The 20,192-nt window shown below is 42.8% G+C and overlaps 1 protein-coding gene across 2 annotated transcripts in view; it reads right to left on the bottom strand.

The window, feature by feature from the left end:
- SLC12A7 (solute carrier family 12 member 7) overlaps positions 1-20,192 on the bottom strand; it is a 574,243-nt gene that overhangs the window by 230,852 nt on the left and 323,199 nt on the right. For both annotated transcript variants that reach the window (XM_040353352.1, XM_040353353.1), the window contains exons 9-12: positions 18,769-18,933; positions 15,093-15,191; positions 5,762-5,819; positions 4,614-4,788 (exon numbers count right to left, since the gene is read on the bottom strand). In XM_040353352.1, coding sequence (XP_040209286.1) covers positions 4,614-4,788; positions 5,762-5,819; positions 15,093-15,191; positions 18,769-18,933 — 497 coding nt within the window. The remainder of the gene's footprint in view (positions 1-4,613; positions 4,789-5,761; positions 5,820-15,092; positions 15,192-18,768; positions 18,934-20,192) is intronic.

Below are 20,192 nucleotides of genomic sequence, written 5' to 3'. Positions count from 1 at the left end.
GGCCTTTTGGGTCTGGTATGAATATTAAGGGAAACCCTGAACCAAATTCCCCCCCAAATTCCATATCGTGCCCTTCAGGTCTGGTATGGATATTAATTAACCACTTAAGGACCGCCAAAAGACAATATACGTTGACAGAATGGCATGGCTGGGCACAAGGGTGTACAGGTATGTCCCCTTTAAGAACCCAGCCATGGGTCCGAAGCTCCATGACCGCGCCTGCGGGACCCAATCTCCGCCGGTGTCCTGCGATCGGTTCACAGAGCTGAAGAACGGGGAGAGGCAAGTGTAAACAAATCTTTCCCCGTTCTTCCTAGTGGCTTGTCAGTGATCGTCTGTTCCCCGTCATAGGGAACGACGATCAGTAACATCACACACCCAGCCATGCCCCCCCTACAGTAATAATCACACACTAGGGCACACTTAACCTCTACAGCGCCCCCTGGAGGTTAACCCCATTCACTGCCATTTTCACAGTAATCTGCATTTTTATAGCACTGGTCTCGGAAAAAAGGAGAATGGTCTCAAAAATTTGTCAAAAGTGTCTGATGTGTCCGCCATAATGTCGCAGTCATGATAAAAATCGCTGATTGCCGCCATTAGGAGTAAAAAAAAATATTAATAAAAATGCCATAAAACTATCCCCTATTTTGTAGATGCTATAGCTTTTGCACAAACCAAACAAACTCTTATTGCGATTTTTTTAACCAAAAATATGTAGAAGAATACGTATCGGCCTAAACTGACAAAAAATAAATAAAAAAATTATATATTTTTGGGGGATATTTATTATAGCAAAAAGTAAATATTGAATTTTTTTCAAAATTTACACTCTATTTTTGTTTATAGTGCAAAAAATAAAAACCGCAGAGGTGATCAAATACCACCAAAAGAAAGCTCTATTTGTGGGAAAAAAAGGACGTAAATTTTGTTTGGGAGCCATGTCGCATGACTGCGCAATTGTCATTTAAAGCGACGTAGTGCCGAATCGCAAAAAGGGGTCTGATCCTTTAGCTGCAAAAAGGTCAGAGGCTTAAGTGGTTAAAAAAAAATGGCGTATTGGGCCCCTCTCAAAATCCATACCAGACCATACAGATCTGGTATGGTGTGGGGTTCCCCCCAAAAATCCATACCAGACCCTTATCCGAGCAGGCAACCTGGCAGGCCGCAGGAAAAGAGCGGGGGGGGGGGGAGAGAGCGCCCCCTCTCCTGAACTGTACCAGGACACATGCCCTCAACATGGGGAAGATGTCAAGACAAGGGCCTCATCCCCACAACCCTTGCCCGGTGGTTGTGGGGGTCTGGGGGTGGGGGGCTTATCGGAATCTGGAAGCCCCCTTTAACAAAGATGACCTTCAGATCCCCGTCCCCCCTATGTAAATTGGTAAGGGGTACATTATACCCCTACCATTTCACAAAAAAAGGGTCAAAATGTTAAAAACCACAGGAGACAGCTTGGGACAAGACCTTTATTAAAAAAATAAAAATAAAGATTCCAGCGATGTAATCTATTCTCGATTTCCAGCAATGTAATCCATTCTCGAACTCCAGCGAGGATACGACGCACACGATCCTGACTCCACGGGAGGCACCCGATGAATGACGCACTCCAGCCTGACAGCTCTTATATAGCCGAGGGCGGTGCCACCCGTCAAGTGCGCAGGTGACCCCTCCCCACTCTGACACAAGGAGAAACGCCAGGGTTAGCCAGTGACGTGTACGAGGGACCCCCACCCCCTCTGACGCAACGAGAAACCTGTGTTGCATCAGAGATGGTGGGGTCACCCGTACACGTCACTGGGTAACCCCAGGGTTTCCCCTTGCGCTAGAGGGGGCGGGGTCACCAGCGCACAGCTAGACAAGAGCTGTCAGGCTGGAGCGCGTAATTTGTCGAGTTCCTCCCGTAGAGGCAGGATTGTGTGTGTCGTATCCTCATTGGAGATCAAGAATGGATTACATCGCTAGAATATTTTTTTTTCTTATTTCTTTTTAATAAAGAAGGACTTGTCCCAAGCTGTCTCCTGTGGTTTTTAACATTTTGACACTTTTTTTTGTGAAATGGTACCTTACCAAAATCACATTGGGTGGGGGGTCTGGAGGTCCCCTTTGTTAAAGGGGGCTTCCAGATTCCGATAAGACCCCGCCCACAGACCCCCACAACCACCGGGCAAGGGTTGTGAGGATGAGGCCCTTGACACGATGAGGGAATGTGGCCTGGTACGGTTTAGGAGGGGGGGGCGCTTTCTCGTCCGTCCCCCCCCCTTTTCCTGTGGCCTGCCAGGTTGCATGCTCGGATAAGGGTCTGTTATGGATTTTTGGGGGGAATCCCACGCCATTTTTTTTATTTTGGCGCAGGGTTCCCCTTAAAATCCATACCAGACCTGAAGCACCTGATATGCAATTTGGAGGGGACCCCCATGCATTTTTTTTTATTTTGGTTCGGGGTTTCCCTTAATATTCATACCAGACCCAAAGGGCCTGGTAATGGACTAAGGGGGGGAACCCATGCTGTTTTTTTTTCAATTACTTATCTGCATTGCCGGGAACCGACAATTCATTATAGGCGCGAGTATGTAGTAATGACTTTTTTTCATTTAGAAATTTAATTTTGTGCAGCAACTGCTATAAACAAGGGAAACATGCGCTACTTTACAGGCTATAGACATCCCCCAGGTACGAAAAAATGTAAAGGAATATTTCACTTTTATTGTTTCACTTTAAGCAATTATTAAAATCACTGCTCCCGAACTGACGTTTTTAAAACTTTTTTTTTGCATCGATACATGACAATAACTTGCATATTAACCTTTAAAATTAGCACTTTTGTTTTCTCCCATAGACTTTTAAAAGGTGTTCTGTGGCTCTCGAATTTGCCGCGAACACCCCAAATTGTTCACTATTCTGCGAACAGCCAACGATCGGGTCGAACTCATGTTCGACCCGAACATAAAGCTCATCCCTACTGACAAGCATAATACCCCCACAGTTTTTCTAACACTTTCTTCTTTTTAGATGATCTACAGTCATTTACATTTTTGCACTGTTTGCTCTCAAGTAAAAATCTTTATTAAAGAAAGATTATTTAATAAAAACAAAACATTCTTTAATAAAAAAAATGGTTTTTGAAGCACCTGATTAGAGCCATAGGCTTCAAAAAGGGTAAGGCCCCGTACACACCATAGAATCCATCTGCTGAAAAATCTCAACGGATCGGTTTCAGCGGATAGATTCTATGGTGTGTACATTCCTGCGGATATTTATCCGCGGGAATTTCACGATTCCAGCAGAAAAAAATTTGTAGACATGTCTACAAATCTATCCGTTTGAATCGATCCCAACGGATTGATCCGCTGGTCTGTACAGACTCACCGGATCAATCCGTCCGAAGGGATCCCCCGCATGCGTCGTAATGATTCGACGCATGCGTGGAATTCCTTATATGACAGCGTCGCGCTCGTCGCCGCGTCATCATCGCGGCGACGGCGCGACACGTCATCGCGAGGGGATTTCGGCGCGGATTTCGATCCTATGGCGAGTACACTCCATCGGATCCAAATCCGCTGAAATCCTCGAGAGGATTTATCCGCGGAAACGGTCCGCTGGACCGTATCCGCGGATAAATCCTCTCGTGTGTACTAGGCCTAAACTGCGAGCACAAAGCATTGCACTCGCAGTTCACTCAGGTGTGTTAGAATAGCGAATGAATATTCGCTCTCCTAACACTGAACTGTCTCTCAGCCAATCAGGTGCACAGGTCTGTTACCCGTCACTTGATTGGCTGAAAGGACAGCCTTTCCGATTGGATGCCTATCGGGAGGAGTGGAGGACACAGGAGCTGCTGTCTGACCCGCTGCAAGGTCCCACAGGGTAAGTGTCGGGCAGCCAGTGGGCGGGGGGTATCACAGTGGCACTATTTGGGCACATATAAATCAAGTGGCAAAACCAAATTGACATGACTTCACAATAATGCTTACAACATACTGAAAAAAATATTGAAGAAAATATGCAAAGGTGGTCAATATTTAAAGTGATAAGTGCTCCAAATAACATGCAAATGTGCTCCAAAAGATGACTGGGGCTGCGTGCCACACTCCCCTTTGTGACCCCACTCACCACAAATCATAGACCACCAGCTTCGCAGTTTGGATTCAAACAGGCAGTGATCAATCAGATATAGTAAAAGCCTGATCATTGGGTGCAGTAAAATCCTCAAAATGTATTCTGGGGCTTGGGGAGTAGGTGACCAGGCTCAAACGATGGGGAGAGAAGAAAAAAGGACTGATAGTGAACTGATCGATCACTGCATGTTTGACCCCAGACTGCAAAGCTGGTGGTCTATGGCCGTTGATTGAGTGGGGTCACAAAGGAGTGTGGCACGCAGCACCAGTCACCTTTTTTTAGAGCACATTTGCGCGCACATATATTTTTTCACTATTTAGGGCACAGTGGCACCGTTTGATGAGGCAGTATGGCACCGTTTGATGGGGCACAGTGAGGCTGCAATTGATGTGTTTTTTTTTTCAGTTGGTTTGCGCCTCTGCAAAAAAATTTAAAGCACCTGCCGCCTCTGTCTGAGTGTCCATCTTGTTCTCATACGTTTGTGGTTGTGTTACCTGAAGGAAAGGCACTATTCCATCTCTTGCAATGGCTTGTAGAAGACGAGGTGCTCCTGTCAAACTCTGGAGTCCAGCACCACAAGTAGAGAAGAAAGAACCAATAACAATTACCCAAGGAGATGGCCAAGCCAAAATACCTATTACAAGCTGGCCACTAACAGATTCACCAAATCTGTGAAAGACAAAAAAAGAACCACATTTATTTTTTTTTATAATGCAGTTTTAGTGAACAAGTTCTGTTATCTTATATATTTACATAAATTAGCTTAAATCTACTGTTGGTACATTTAATTTATTTTATTTTTTGGGGGCCTCTTGCTATCCTGAATACACCTGCCTATACTGCCCCTCCAATTCCCCAGCAGCCGGAGCACATCATATATAGTTGCTAGCAACGTTGTTGCCCGGAAAAGTGCATTGTGTGGCCTTCTCAATATCACAAAATCTTTGGTTGAAATGTTTAGAAATACTTTGATAAAACGTGTGTGTCTATTGATTTCAATTTTTTTTGTTTTTCGGCTTCTGAAAAACGACAAAAAAAAAAAAAAAAAGCACATGCTGCATTTTTTAACATCGTTTTAAAAAATGTTGTTTTTCGGGTTGTAAAAAATTATCGTGTGTGGGCTAAAACTACGTTTTAAACCCGCGTATGCTCATAAGCAATTTATGAGACGGGAGAGCTTGTTCAGGTAAAACTACCATAATGGAGTAAGCACATTCATCACGCTGTAACAGGCAGAAAAGCGCGAATCGTCTTTTACTAACACGGAATCATCTAAAGCAGCCCAAAGGCGAATAGAACTTCCCCTTTAGGAGTGCCGTCGTACGTGTTGTACGTCACTGCGCTTTTTTCATCATTTTTTAAAAACGATGGTGTGTGGGCAACGTCGTTTTTAACATGAATTTTTTGGACATGCTGAAAAACTACGTTTTTTTTTCATGCCGAAAAATGATCGTGTGTACGCGGCATAAAAGTGGGCTTGAGCAAAAAAATAGCACAAATGTTAGTGCATACCAGATATAAAATATGCATAACAAGCATTCTGATCCCCTTGGCACTGTAAATGAAGCCCAGTGTTCCATCTCGCCATCCATACACACACACAAAAAATTTTTTTCCTACAATTGCCTTGCTTTTTACTTACTTGTCACGCAGAAGCGCACCATCGATGCATGCACCAAATAATACTACACAAGACAAATCTTTTGTAGGTTATTAAGGAATAAAGTATAAATATTTTACAGTGCAAGACATTTTATTTCTCAAAGCCAAATTTACAAAAATAGCACATCTAAGACACATTTCAATTTTTTTTCCCAATTATTACATTTACTAAAGCAAAGAAAGTGCAGCAAAGTGATTGCTCTCCGTTATCAAATAGATGTATTCCTAATGAGGTCATATAGACACAGGGATCATAAGGAACTCTATTGCACATGAAATCTAGGTTGTTGCAACAGACATTTCTGGATTCACTTGGGTGTATTTAGGATGGCCATGGCGAAGACTGAACAAAATATAAACACCCAGCAATTTTCCATCCTTAAATTTTTCAATGAACATAATTAATTGGGCGGGAGGTGGCTGTCTACTGAGCAAATTTTTCCTAAGAAAAAGGTTGAAATTTGTACACAATCTGTGGCCAGCTTTAAACAGAACCTTCACAGTTACACCAATGCCGCGTACAGACGATCGGACATTCTGACAACAAAACCGTGGATTTTTTTCAGACTGATGTTGGCTCAAACTTGTCTTGCATACACATGACACAAATGTTGTCGGAAATTGCGAACGTCAAGAACGCGGGGGCATACAACACATACGACGAGCCGAGAAAAATTAAGTTCAATAGCCAGTGCGGCTCTTCTACTTGATTCCGAGAATGCGTGGAATTTTGTGCACACGGTCGGAATTTCCAACAACAAGTTTTGTCGTCGGAAAATTTGAGAACCAGCTCTCAAATTTTTGTTGTTGGAAATTCCGACAGCAAATGTCTGATGAAGCCTACACACTTTAATATATAAGAGGTCCATATAGTGAACTTGGTGTTGAGTTATTCACTTTACGGTCAACACTGAGGACAAGGGGGCACTCTTTACGTCTAGAGGAAAAGAGATTTCATCTCCAAATACGGAAAGGTTTCTTCACAGTAAGAGCTGTGAAAATGTGGAACAGACTCCCTCCAGAGGTGGTTCTGGCCAGCTCAGTAGATTGCTTCAAGAAAGGCCTGGATACTTTACTAAACGTACATAATATAACCGAGTACTAAGATTTGTAGGTAAAGTTGATCCAGGGTAAATCCGATTGCCTCTTGGGGGATCAGGAAGGAATTTTTTCCCCTGCTGTAGCAAATTGGATCATGCTCTGCTGGGGTTTTTTGCCTTCCTTTGGATCAACTGTGGGTATGTGGGATTCTGTTATAAAAAAATTGTAAATGAGTAACTTTTCTCCTTCACTGATGTGCGCAGGTGTGGCTGCCCAGAAAAGGACAGATAGGCTGCACTGATGGGCTGGCACTGACGGGCATCACTGATGGGCCCTGATACGCATCACTGATAGGCACTGAAGTGCAGCACTGATGGGGCTGCACTGATAAATAGGGCACTGATCATCAGTGCCCCGATTGTCAGTGCAGATGTCCCCAGCTTACTGGCTCTCCTCTCCTTGCACGCTGTCAGCAATCAGGAATGACGGTCCTGGACGGCCGAGGCACTTGTGGAAATCGCTAGATAGAGATGGGGCTCAGGTAAGTATTAGGCCCCATGCACACGAGACGCTGGTAAACGCGTGTTCAGAGGCATTTGGACAGCTTTTTCAACACATTCAATGTTATCCTATGTGTCCATGCACACAGTCACGTTTTTCTGCGTTTTTCGGCAGTTGCGTTTATGCTCGTTTTTTTTTAGAAGCAAACAAATGGGTTCAGACGCAAACGTTTTCGCGTTTCAGACGCAAAACTCCGCTAAACGCGGTACCCGCGTTTTGCCGCGATTTCGTTTATAGGCGTTTTTAAAGGTGACCTATTTTTTTACATTAGAAAACTAAAAAATTATGACAAATGATGAAAAACCATTAAAAAAACATAAAAAAACAATTGCTTGCATTGCGGACAATCCACAACTTGTGGCAGGTGACGTGGACAATCCACAACTTGTGGCAGGTGACATGGCCAGGTAACGTGGCAAGTGGACAATCCACAACTTGTGGCAGGTAACATGGCCAGGTGACATGGCAAGTGGACAATCCACAACTTGTGGCAGGTGACGTGGCCAGGTGACATGGCAGGTGACGTGGCCAGTGGACAATACACAACTTGTGGCAGGTGGTGTGGCCGTGGCAAGTGGACAATTCACAACTTGTGGCAGGTGATGTGGCAAGTGGACAATCTGCTGCTTGTGGCAAGTGATGTGGCAAGTGACACGCTAAATACAAGTACACTGCTGCTCTCTCAGCTGCTACTCACTCTGGTCTCACAAAATGGCTGAAATGGTTAAATAATACCGTTTTTTGAGCTTAGGGAGGATCTTATGATGTTTCTTAACTAAACGCTTATAAACGCAAACGCGGTAAAACGCCGCAAAATTCGCGGCAAAACTGGCGTTTTAAATGCCGTTTTTTGCATTTGAAAACATGTTTAGATGAGTTTGCATCTGCGCCTTGTGTGCATGGGGCCTTAGGGGGTGCTGGGGCGGCTGCTGCACACAGGCTTTTTATCTTTAGGCCCCATGCACACAAAACGCAGATGCAAACTCATCTAAATACACGTTTTCAAACGCAAAAAACGGCGTTTAAAACATCACTTGCCACAAGTTGTGGATTGTTCACTTGCCACATCACCTGGCCATGTTACTTTCCACGTCACCTGGCCACAAGTTGTGGATTGTCCACTTGCCACGTCACCAGGCCATGTCACCTGCCACAAGTTGTGGATTGTCCACTTGCCACATGACCTGGCCACGTCACCTGCCACATCACCTGACCACGCCACCTACCACAAGTTGTGGATTGTCCACTTGCCACGTCACATGGCCATGTCACCTGCCACAAGTTGTGGATTGTCCACTGGCCACGTGACCTGGCCATGTCACCTGCCACATCACCTGGCCACGTCACCTACCACAAGTTGTGGATTGTTCACTTGCTACGTCACCTGGCCACGTCACCTGCCACAAGTTGTGGATCGTCCACTGGCCACGTCACCTGGCCACGTCACCTTCCACAAGTTGTGGATTGTCCACAATGCAATGCAAGCAATTACAGTTTATTTAATGTTTTTTTAATGGTTTTTAATCATTTGCCATCATTTTTGAGATGATGTAAAAAAAATAGGTCACCTTTAAAAACTCCTATAAATGAAATCGCGGCAAAACGTTGTGTCTGAAACGCGAAAACTTTTGCATCTGAAAAAACGTACATAAAACGCAACTGCCGAAAACGTGACTTCGTAAATTTGGGAAATTCGAAAAATTAGTTTTTTCCGTTTTTTGTTTCATTCGTTTTTTATATATTTTCGGAAATTCGTAAATTTTTCAGTTTTTGAATTTCGAATTTTTCAGTTTTCGGATTTTTCAATTTTCGAAATTTCGAATTTTTCAATTTTCGAAATTTCGAATTTTTCAATTTTCGAAATTTCGAATTTTTCAATTTTCGAAATTTCGAATTTTTCAATTTTCGAAATTTCGAATTTTTCAATTTTCGAAATTTCGAATTGGAAAAAGTGAAAAATTCTAAAATTCGAAAATTGAAAAATTCTAAAATGCTAATTTTTTCGATTTTCAAATTTTTCAATTTTTTCAATTTTCAAATTTTTCAATTTTCGAAATTCGAAATTTCGAAAATTCGAAAATTTAAAAATTCGAAATTTCGAAATTTCGAAAATTCGAAAATTGAAAAATTCGAATTTTAGAATTTTTCACTTTTCCAATTTCGAAATGTTCAGAAATTTCGAATTTTTTCGAATTTTTCAATTTTCGAATTTTTCCGAATTTCGAAAATTGAAAAATTCAAAATTTGAAACATTTTTCGAAATTCGGAAATACGAAAATTCGAAATTTGAAAAATTCGAAATTTGAAAAATTCGAAATTTGAAAAGTGAAAAATTCGAATTTTCGGAAATACGAAAATTCGTAAATAAAAAATTTGTAAATCCGAAAATTCGTAATTAACGAATTTCCGAATTTTCTTAAAAAAACAAATTAGAAACAAAATGAATTGCACATGTCTAGTGTGCATGGACACTAATGCATCAAGATAAAAACGTTCTGCTTTTACAACCACTTGAAGGCTCCTGCAAGGGTCTCCCTGCACACTCCACCATTGCTAGGTGGAACAGACAAGTTAACAATAAAGCCCATGGCCTAAAGGCTATTGCCATTTCATTTCCTATTAAGGGGAACGCTACCAGATCTGGGCTTTTCAGCATCAGGTATGCGTTTCTCCGATTTGCAAGGCTGTCACATAGCTTCTGTTCATACACATTTGTTACGTTTTACTAGGTGCATGTTCAGGCTTCTTCTGGTGCCAATTTCAGGTGTAGGGTGCTACAAAGTGCTCTTTGGGGCTTTCCAGCCCTACTTGACCCATCTTGTTATGTGGGCCTATTGACATTGTTGCTTGGTTACCCACTGCTTTTGGACATCCAAGTTGAAATGCTTAAAGAAGACTGTCCTGTACGACTATCCTGGTGTATAGTACAGGACACAGATCTATGTTCCTATGGCCTCCTTATTGCTTGCTACAAAACTGAGGCTAGCTGGCAGTAGGAGGGATTACATAGCGAATGTCTCAGTAATTTATTTTGTCATTGTCCAGTCATCTAAAAGGTAGCTGCATGTAATCCAGTTGCAATGACTAAACAAATACTGTGTCCTGTACTGTAGGTCAAAAATCATATTTTATAGTTTTCAGCAGAATGGGGAAGCCATAGAATCCTGTAAGGTTTGTGTCCCCATTGGGGAGATTTTCCCTCAGTTAGAACAGGAAATCTCTCTGCACACTATACTTCAATGTCTTTTGGATTTAATGTACACAAACTGCATTTTACACAGGCATATGTGCAAGCAAAGGTTTAGGCACAGTGTAGCCAGAAACTTGCAAGGGTCATGAGTGAAACACAGGGGGAGTAAAACTACAGAGATACTTTTGTAAAGTGCGATTACAGTATATAGGATGTATAAAATAAAAGTACATAATGATTAGCATATGGTAACATAGGAGAAGTGAAGCCTGCCAAGGGCAACAGCAGAAGAGATGAGGAGAGATAGAACAACATCCCTGCTGCATCTCACTTACAGAAAGCCTGATGTTATTTGCTAGCACTAAGGATTCCGTCACCAATCTGAGTGAGATATAGAGAGATTGGGTCTAAGGTCCCCAAACCAAAGAATCAAAAAAAAAGGGGGGGGGCGGTTGGACTATTGCGGTACTGGTGAGTGAATAAGATCAAACATAAGATTATAAGTATAAAACAAAAGAAAAAGTTTTGATTACAACATCAACAGGACACGTAAAAAGTAGACAGAGTTAAAAAGAACGACCATACATAACACCAAAGTAACAGGGTTTAGACTCTTGTCTGGCTTATGTCAGCAGCAGAGGCATTTACGTATCAGCCAGGAGTGTGCAAATGTCTTCAGCCGGCTGTCAGCTTTCTTGTGGAAGTGATTTTAAGGGGCTGTAAAGCAGTTTAATCACTTCCACAGGTGCAGTAACATACAGCCCTTTGTCTGATTCCTCCCTGTCATGGATCCCATTCTCTACTGCCCCTCCTGGGCATTCAAGATGTTTGTGGCAAGTGTCAGTGGGGGCAGCAGAGGACGACCAGCAGACAACTATTTACAGATCGCCACAATAAAGAATGAAGCTTGAAGCATTTTGTCATTTTCCATTTCAGAGCTGCGATTTCCCTGCTGCTAAGGCCTGTGCGTGATCTGTGCTTAATTAGCTTCATAGGAGTGTAGGGGAGACATTAGGGGTCTAAATCACCCCTAAAGTCTTCTTAAAGAGAACCTCTTGTCAACCACCCAATTGTAGCAATAGTGTTAATTTAACAATTAAAGTAAAGCAAATGTTACACAAGTAAACTTAAATAGAATTAAAAAACAAAACCACTTTTAAAGCCCCTTGCCCCTACCAACGTAAATGTGCAGGTATCGGGTATGCCTACATATGAAAACTGCTGCACGTGCCAGAGTGAGCGCAAAAATTTCAGATCCATCATTCATGATTAAATCTAAATTGATGACCTGTAAAGGCTTTTAAAGCACTGCTTGTAGACAATTTGGCTGTAGTTTGTTGCTGCTGCATGAGGCTTGTGATCTTTTTGCCTTACACAACCTTATCTTTTCACCAACAAAACGAAATATTGTTGTTTTTTTGTGCATTTTGTTTGTGTTTTACTTAAAAAAAATAATAGGATTTTAGTACTCACCGTAAAATACTTTTCTCTGAAGTCCATGGACGGACACAGCTTCCTTGAATCTTGACATTTGGGTTATGTTCCCTCTATTAGGAGAGGACTAGGCAGACATGTTAGATATTTAGAAACATGCAACTATACCAAAGCTGAACAGCCCTGCCCAGGGGGCGGTCCCTCTGGTCATAACCCCTAACTCTGCACTCAGCAGCTCAGTTCGTCAAAAAGCAGTACAAACTTAAAAAGTAGGGGTGGGTGCTGTGTCCGTCCATGGACTTCAGAGAAAGGGATTTTACGGGGAGTACAAAAATACTATTTTCTCTTTTGTCCATGGACGGACACAGCTTCCTTAAATCTTGACATTTGGGACATCCCCAAGCAGTGTCAAAAAACCGAGGGGTGGGAACAGCAATCAAACAAACTTCACCCCAAACAGAGCTCCTCAATGGAGAAGTTGCAACCTTAAACAGCTGCCTGCAAAACCTTGCAGCCGAAGCAAGCATCCATAGATGCATGCACGTCCACCTTGTAAAAATGTAGTGAAAGTCTGAACGAACAACCAGGTCGCTGCCTTACACACCTAAAAAACAGGCGCCTGATGTCGGAAAGCCCAGGAGGCACCAATTGCCCTGGCCGAATGCGCCGTGACAGGAAAGGGAGGCGCCCGCCCTTTAAGGGCATAAGCCTGAATCACAGTCTGTCTAATCCAGTGTTTCTCAACTCCAGTCCTCGGGGCGCACCAACAGGTCATGTTTTCAGGATTTCCCTCAGATCAAACTGCTGTGGTAATTACTAAGGCAGTGAAACTGATAAAATCACCTGTGCACAATAATGGAAAGCCTGAAAACAAGACCTGTTGGTGCGCCCCGAGGACTGGAGTTGAGAAACACTGGTCTAATCCACCGTGAAATGGTGGCAGACGAGACCGCCAGGCCTTTCTTTGGACCAGTCACCGACACAGTGAGTCCGACCTCCGAAATGGAGCCGTAGCAGATACACCTGCAGAGCACGTACCACGTCTAAGGAATGCAACACAACATCTTTGGGATGCGACGGCCGAGTTCACAAGGATGGAAGTACATCATTCATTCATGTCCTCATTCAGATGAAAAGCTGAAAAACACCTTCGGCAGAAATGAAGGCTGAGGGCGTAGCACTGCTTTATCCTTATGGAGGATCAAGTAGGGGGACTTGCAAGACAAGGCCGCCAACTCAGAAACCCTCCTGACCGATGTAATGGCCACCAGAAAGACAACCTTCTGAGAGAGTGTCGAAAGAGGAATCTCTCTGATGTTCTCAAAAGGGAGGTTTCTGAAGTACAGAGAGCACCATATTCAAATCCCACGGAGGTAGTGGTGTTCGAAGCGGAGGAGCCACATGTCGGACCCCTTGTACAAACGTACTCACCAGTGAATGAGTAGCCATAGGTCGTTGAAAGAAAACAGCCAAAGACTGAAATCTGCCCCTTAATGGTGCTTAAGGCAAGATTTTGATCCACTCCACGCTGAAAAAACAGCAGGATCCTGAAAACCGAATATGCCCATGGGAAGATGACTTCCGTGCCCTCAGCATGGTGGAAATTACTGCGTCCGACAGGCCTCGGTCCCTCAGAACCTGGCTTTCAACAGCCATGCCGTTAAAGCCAGCGACTGTAAAGCAGGATGAAGTATAGGACCTTTTGACAGAAGGTCCTCTCGCATTGGCAGTCGCCAAGGTGCATCCACCACCAGGTGCACTAGGTCAGCGTACCAGGGACGCTGAGGCCAATCTGGGGCAATTAGAATCACCGGAATTCCCTCGATCACCACTCTGCGGAGCAGACGAGGAAGAAGTTTCAGAGGGGGAAAGGCATAAATTTGCCGATACTGACCCCACGGGGCCACTAATGCGTCTGTCGCGTCCTCCTAGGGATCTTTTGACCTGGCCACAAACCTCAATACCTTCCGATTGAGTCGAGAGGCCAGGAGATTTACGTCTGGTGTGCCCCATTTCAGGCAAAGGAGACAAAAACACATCCGGGTGTAATGAACATTCTCCTTGGTCCAGCATCTGGTGACTCAGGTAGTCCGCATGCCAGTTTTCTACGCCCGGGGTATATACGGCAGATAGAGACGGGACGCTCCACTCTGCACACCGTAGGATGTAAGCGACCTCCAATGCTGCAGCTGAGCTTCTTGTTCCTCCTTGATGGTTGACATACACCACCGCCGTGGCGTTGTCCGACTGGATCCTGACTGGCTGCCCTTGTAGCCTCTGTGACCATGTGGAGAGGCACTGCCCGATCGCCTGAAGTTCTACTACATTGATCGGCAGGCGGGATTTTTCCTGTGTCCAGCATCCTTGTGGCGACTGAACACCCCAAACTCCCCCCAACCGGTCAGGCTGGTGTCCGTCATGATCACCATCCAGCGAAAGGGAAGGAACAACTTTCTGGACTGAAGGGCCGGAGATCTCAGCCACCAAACCAGGGAAGTCCTGACTAGTTGGCTCACCCGGATTTAACAATCCAGGGACCACAGAGACTTGTCTTGGACAGGAACTATTTCTGCAAGACTCGAGTGTGGAATTGAGCATACGGTACTGCCTCGAAAGAAGCTACCATGAGACCCAGGACTCGCATGCAAAATCGCAGTGATGACCACCTGCGGGATGCCAACAACTTCACCATCGTTTGAAGAGTCTGCAATTTTTCCAACGGGAGAAAAACTCTCGCCTCTGGAGGTGTCCAGAATCAAGCCCAGGTACTCTAGGCGCTGAGTCAGCACCAACACCGAAAGAGAAAGACGAAAGAGAAAGTACATTTTTAACAAGTGTAATGTTTTTTTTTTTTTTTTTTTAATGGCTCTGGCAGCAGAAGGGTTAAAGCAGCATTCATGAAAATATACTTGTAATATCCCAGCAAATTCAGTAGTTTGTCCCCCAAACATCGTTGCAAAAATATGGCTACCAAAAACTCATTGCTGGCATTTTCTATTTCTATTGCAAGCTCTAGAGCAAAAACATATCTAATATGCAATTGTATTTCCTTTTTATACCCACCAATGATCATTCAAAAAGATACATATAAAAGATGTAGTTACAATAGCCAATATTGTTCCTGAAGGGATAGATTTCTGTGCATCCTTCAAATCTCCAGACCTATTAGAACCAGCCATGATACCTGCATTTGAATATTGAAAAACACAGCAGATTAAGCTTTCTTCTTTAATCGCATTTTGTGCATTGAGAACAAACTTCACTTGTTCCTACTTTTAGGATTATTAAAGGTCTCCCGTAGCATCATTATTGCTCAGCAAGTAAAACTTGATATAATAGCGGTTAGACAAGCAAATGTCTCACTACTTCTGCAAATCATTCATCCTTGGCTAGGTGTCAGAAGGATTTAGACATCAATGTCAAGCCACTTAATAAGAAGGGGTCCATTTGTAGGAAAAATAAATAAATCACTGTGCAAATGTCTTAACCACTTGCAAAGCCATCACAAATTATCACTGTAATCTGCCTGAAGCTTATTTCCTATGATCATCAGCTCCATCTAGAGACCACAATGTGGTCTTTTGCTGACTGAGGTACAATATGTCAGGAAAATACTACACTATGGCCACTAGATGCAGCAGGCAATCACAGGATATAAATGTATTACCAAATTATGGGGATTGTTTGTGAAAGGCTGTGTGGATGCTTGAGACTGTCGCACAGCAATTTGTTTTGACCCCATAATGTAGGTTGTGACATGCAATGTGTCAACTCTTACTTTGATAAATTACATAAAGTAAGAGTCATTATACAAAAAAAATGGTTACAGTTTGATGAACTGAGCATACTGAGATTAGTCCTAGAATATTAAAAAGACATGTTTAGTGTAAAAAAAAAAAAAAAAATCTGGTCAGTGGGGAGCAGGGTGGTCCCATGCTTTCTTTCTACCTTCTATGCAGTGCAAACCCAATCCTATTGCCTAGTTCTCCACTAGATACTGAGCAGTGGCTCCTGTGCTGTAGCCTCAAGACAACTCTCCCATTAATCTCTGAAGGGACACAGGAATCCTTACACAGGAACAAAGGGTTATACAGTTACCTACAGAACTTCAGCTGTAGCAAGTAGTTTGAAAAAACAATGGCATTAAATATGAGGGGAGGAACCTGTGTCCCTCAATAGATTTTGCTCAAGTGTCTGCAAATGCTAACAGATATCTCCCCACAACCATAGTAAACCTTTTTTCGTTTGCAAGTGTCCAATTTTTTTTAAGGCAGCAGAAAAACCCAGTAGTCTGACTTTCTGTATACCTTGAAGAACAGGAAAGAAAGGGGTCTACCTTGTCCCTCAAACTAGGTGTCTAAACAATGGTCTAGTCATGTATCTAACAGGAAAAATGGTGAAACTAGAAGGCCTCGTACACACAGGCAAGGATCTCGTCAGGAAAAAACGTTGTTTTCCTCGACGAGATTCTTGGCAAGAATCTCTTGCCGCCCGAGTGTACACACAGACCTTTCAAAAGAACTGCGGTTCTCTTGAAAGGCAAGAACGTGCATGCGCTCGTCACATTCGATGCTATCGCCGCCATCTTGCTTCACCCTCCCTATGCCGTGGAAGCTACCGCGCATGCGTCAGTCATTTCGAGCATGCGCGGATTTCCACGCCAACAGGCAAGTATACATACTCTCGGGTTTCTCGTCGGGAAACAGGCCGACAAGGATCTCGACGAGAAAATAGATAGCAGGTTCTCTATTTTTCTCGATTCTGGACAGATTTCCAGACGAGAAACCTGAAAGCCTCGTACACACGCACAGTTTACTTGGCAAAAACCGAGCGTGTGTACGAGGGCTGAAGTTCAGGAACCCTTTCATAGAAACTGGGAAACCATTTTGTGGTCCATCCATAAGAACAAACAATTGTATTTCCAAAAAGATTCAATGGCATCGAGATACAATTTGCCTGGAGATGGGCTTTATTTGGCCTACACATCTGCACAGATAATGTGCGGATAATTATGATGCAAAACATTAGACAGCTGGTGACCAATACTGCATCACAAAGTTACACGAGAGACATTTTAACTTGACAAATGTTGACCTGTTCAAGAGGGACATGATTAGCAAGGCCAATACAAAAACTGTCTGCAAAGCAAAACTGACCCGGGAAGCATGGCGCAAAAGAGGGGGTTTCAACATTTTATTAGTGGTGTCCTTAAAGCGGAGTTCCAGGCCAAAATTGAACTCCTTTGTAAACCTAGGCACACCTCATGTTTTCATGCCTTTTTTTTTTATTTGGCACTTCTGTCCCACGGCGCGGCAGCAAGGTACGTTACTTCCACGGTTCCCTCCTTCCCCCGTCACCTTCTGGGACCTGTGCATGTACCCGAAAACGGGACCATTCAGAAAAGCGCCACGCGACTTGCAATAGGAATCAGGCTGTGAAGCCGTAAGTAAGGCTTCACTTCCCATTTCTCTTTGTAATGATGCCAAAACCTGCAGGACGGGTCGGCTTCGGGTGCCTACTTGTCGGACTCCCTGGACAGGCAAGTGTCCCTATACTAAAAGCCAGCACCTACAGTATTTTTTTTTTCACCCAGGGTGGAACTCTGCTATAAAAGGAGAGTATATCCTCCAAAAGCAATGGATGAAAACATGAGACTGGAGGTCGAACATTTGAAGTAGTAGACTGTAAAGTTAAAATAACAAGCATATTAAGAACAGCCTTGGTCCTAACCTACATAGTCTCTCTCTCAGTGTCTCACTCTCACATGTTTGCCCACAGTATGTACAGCGTATATGCTGGCATGAACTACTGCACCCTAACCCACATTAAAATCAAGGTTTGTAGCATCACAATGTTCTTTTTTCCAAGCTGTGCACACTAACCGAAAATTGTTCGGTTACTGTTGAACTGGTCGACTTTCAGCCAGTGCGTACCCAGCTTAAATCCTTCCCCAGACAAATCTCACTGCCGGTGATACTCGATACATCCCCAGACATCTCACTCCCTGACCCTTCATCCTTCCCCAGACACCTCAGCTCCGCAGACATCCCATCTCTTCATGAATAACTCACCCCATACTCAATACTACAGACTAATCTAGAGCCAGTACCCTCCACTCACACTACTAAAGCACTTGTCTTGCTCTGTCCACCTAATATGGGAGTGTGAATCATCCTGCCATCAACAACATGCAGCTCTGACAAGCTAGGCTCTTATCCAGCAAAAAATAAATAAAAAATACTTTATTCAGAGAAAACAGAAAGGAAATCTTGCCTGAAAATATGCTACATTTGACAAAGATAGAATAAGTATCCTCTACAAATATACTGTATACTCCCCAGTGTCACTGCTTCACAGTCACTACTGCTGTCACTTCACATACCACCCAGTCCCTGCGTTGCTCCACCATCCCAACCAATGCTCACAAGCCTCAGCGTTGATGCTGACACACTTTTGTGGCCACCACTTCACAATCTAGGTTGAAGCCATGTCACTGTCAACTGTTGCTAGAGGGTCTGCCGTATTTACTTGCGACTGTATGTGGTGTATAGGTCTAGAAGGGCATTACACTACCCCTAACCAAAAATTAACTATGAAGCTTTGTCCCTCTTTCCACAATAAACTTATATATATATATATATATATATATATATATATATATATAAATAAATATATATATATATATATATAATCTCCTTATGTATACGTCTTTAACCAAAATGTTTAGACAGAAATAAAGTAACCTTTTACTACTTCCTTACCTGTCACAGAGGGAAAGTAAATTCCAACTAGCATTGTGAAGTAAGTCATAATGTCTGTCAAGACATAGTTTTGACTGTATGATTTTGGACTTTCTCCTGAAGCAGCTGATGTTTGGTTTCTCTCAACTATTGATTCTTTTGGACTATATGCACTCCACAGATTATCTGTTTTAAGGAAATAAACATATTCTTGTTATACATTTAGAAAAATGCAGGTTTGCTATACAACAATGTGAATAAGCATCAATATGCATACATGTATTTTGATCATGTTGGGATAATTGGCAAAAAGCATATCTGTAATGATCATAGAACACTGCCTATTGAGGCTAATGGGCTTGGAAGGTCTTGGTGTAGGGACTAGTAAGACTAAACTAAAGTTAAGTCCAGATGAACAAGGATAACAAAAGACGGTGATGGATTTAAGCCTCACTGGAGATGGCAGACAGAAAAGAAGAAGATAGATACCACTGGTAAATAACTGATGTTAATGTTGATATAAATGAATATAAATGCATGAATAAATGTCAAATAGTCCACCACCAAATAAATGATCCCACACAAAGTGCCGATAGTGTCTTCCAATTCAAACGCGATGATGAAAAACAAACTAAAGTGTCTCCAAAAGTGCCTCTCCTTCCACCAACTACGTCACCGGACAGAATTGACACCCATAACAGGTAGTCAAAACCTGCAAAGCATACAGATATCCAGAAAAAGCAGCTCCAAGATGGGCACAATTATTTGGTGGTGGACTACTGGACATTTATATTAATTTCATCAATCACATTTATTCAATGTATTCATTAATCATTTCACATTTATGTGTTTAGCGCAATATGAAATCGCAGTTGTTTTTCTTTACATATTTGAGGCTTTGAGCTTTACTACCTGGTGTTTGATTTATATATTATTCACCATCACATTGCACCATGTATCACATTGTTTAATATAATTTCCAGGGTGTGCAGGTGAAAGATGTTTATCTTTATCTTTGTTTTTACCACTGGTGAATGTTTTACACTGCAGCAGGAGGTTCACTTGCCAAACACCAATTTGTTCATCTGTTCGCACAAGATTCTCCATAAACCGTACACAGTGCACAGGTCTCTCTCATTTTTCCCCCTGCTGGTTGAATTTTCTTGGACTATAGTGTTAGACTATTTTCACTATTGTTGAATGTGAACTCTCATGGTCCCATGTTGTTATGGCTACTTTTTTTTTTCTTGGGAAGAAAGGTTAGGGAATGTTACATTAGCCCAGCGAAAGACAAAAAAAACAAAAAAAAAAAAAACACTATTACACCAAAATCATTTATTTATAAATAGACCCCTTGCTTTTTTAAACCCTATTGATGACATGGTAGGTTTTATTATTCAGTCTTTCACATTTGTCTGAGGCTCTTGTATATTTTAGAAAAGATT

This window comes from Rana temporaria, chromosome 5 (assembly GCF_905171775.1).
Source record: "Rana temporaria chromosome 5, aRanTem1.1, whole genome shotgun sequence".
Classification (NCBI taxonomy): domain Eukaryota; kingdom Metazoa; phylum Chordata; class Amphibia; order Anura; family Ranidae; genus Rana; species Rana temporaria.
Note: the sequence above shows the minus strand (reverse complement) of the source record. Positions and strands in the feature narration are given on the sequence as shown.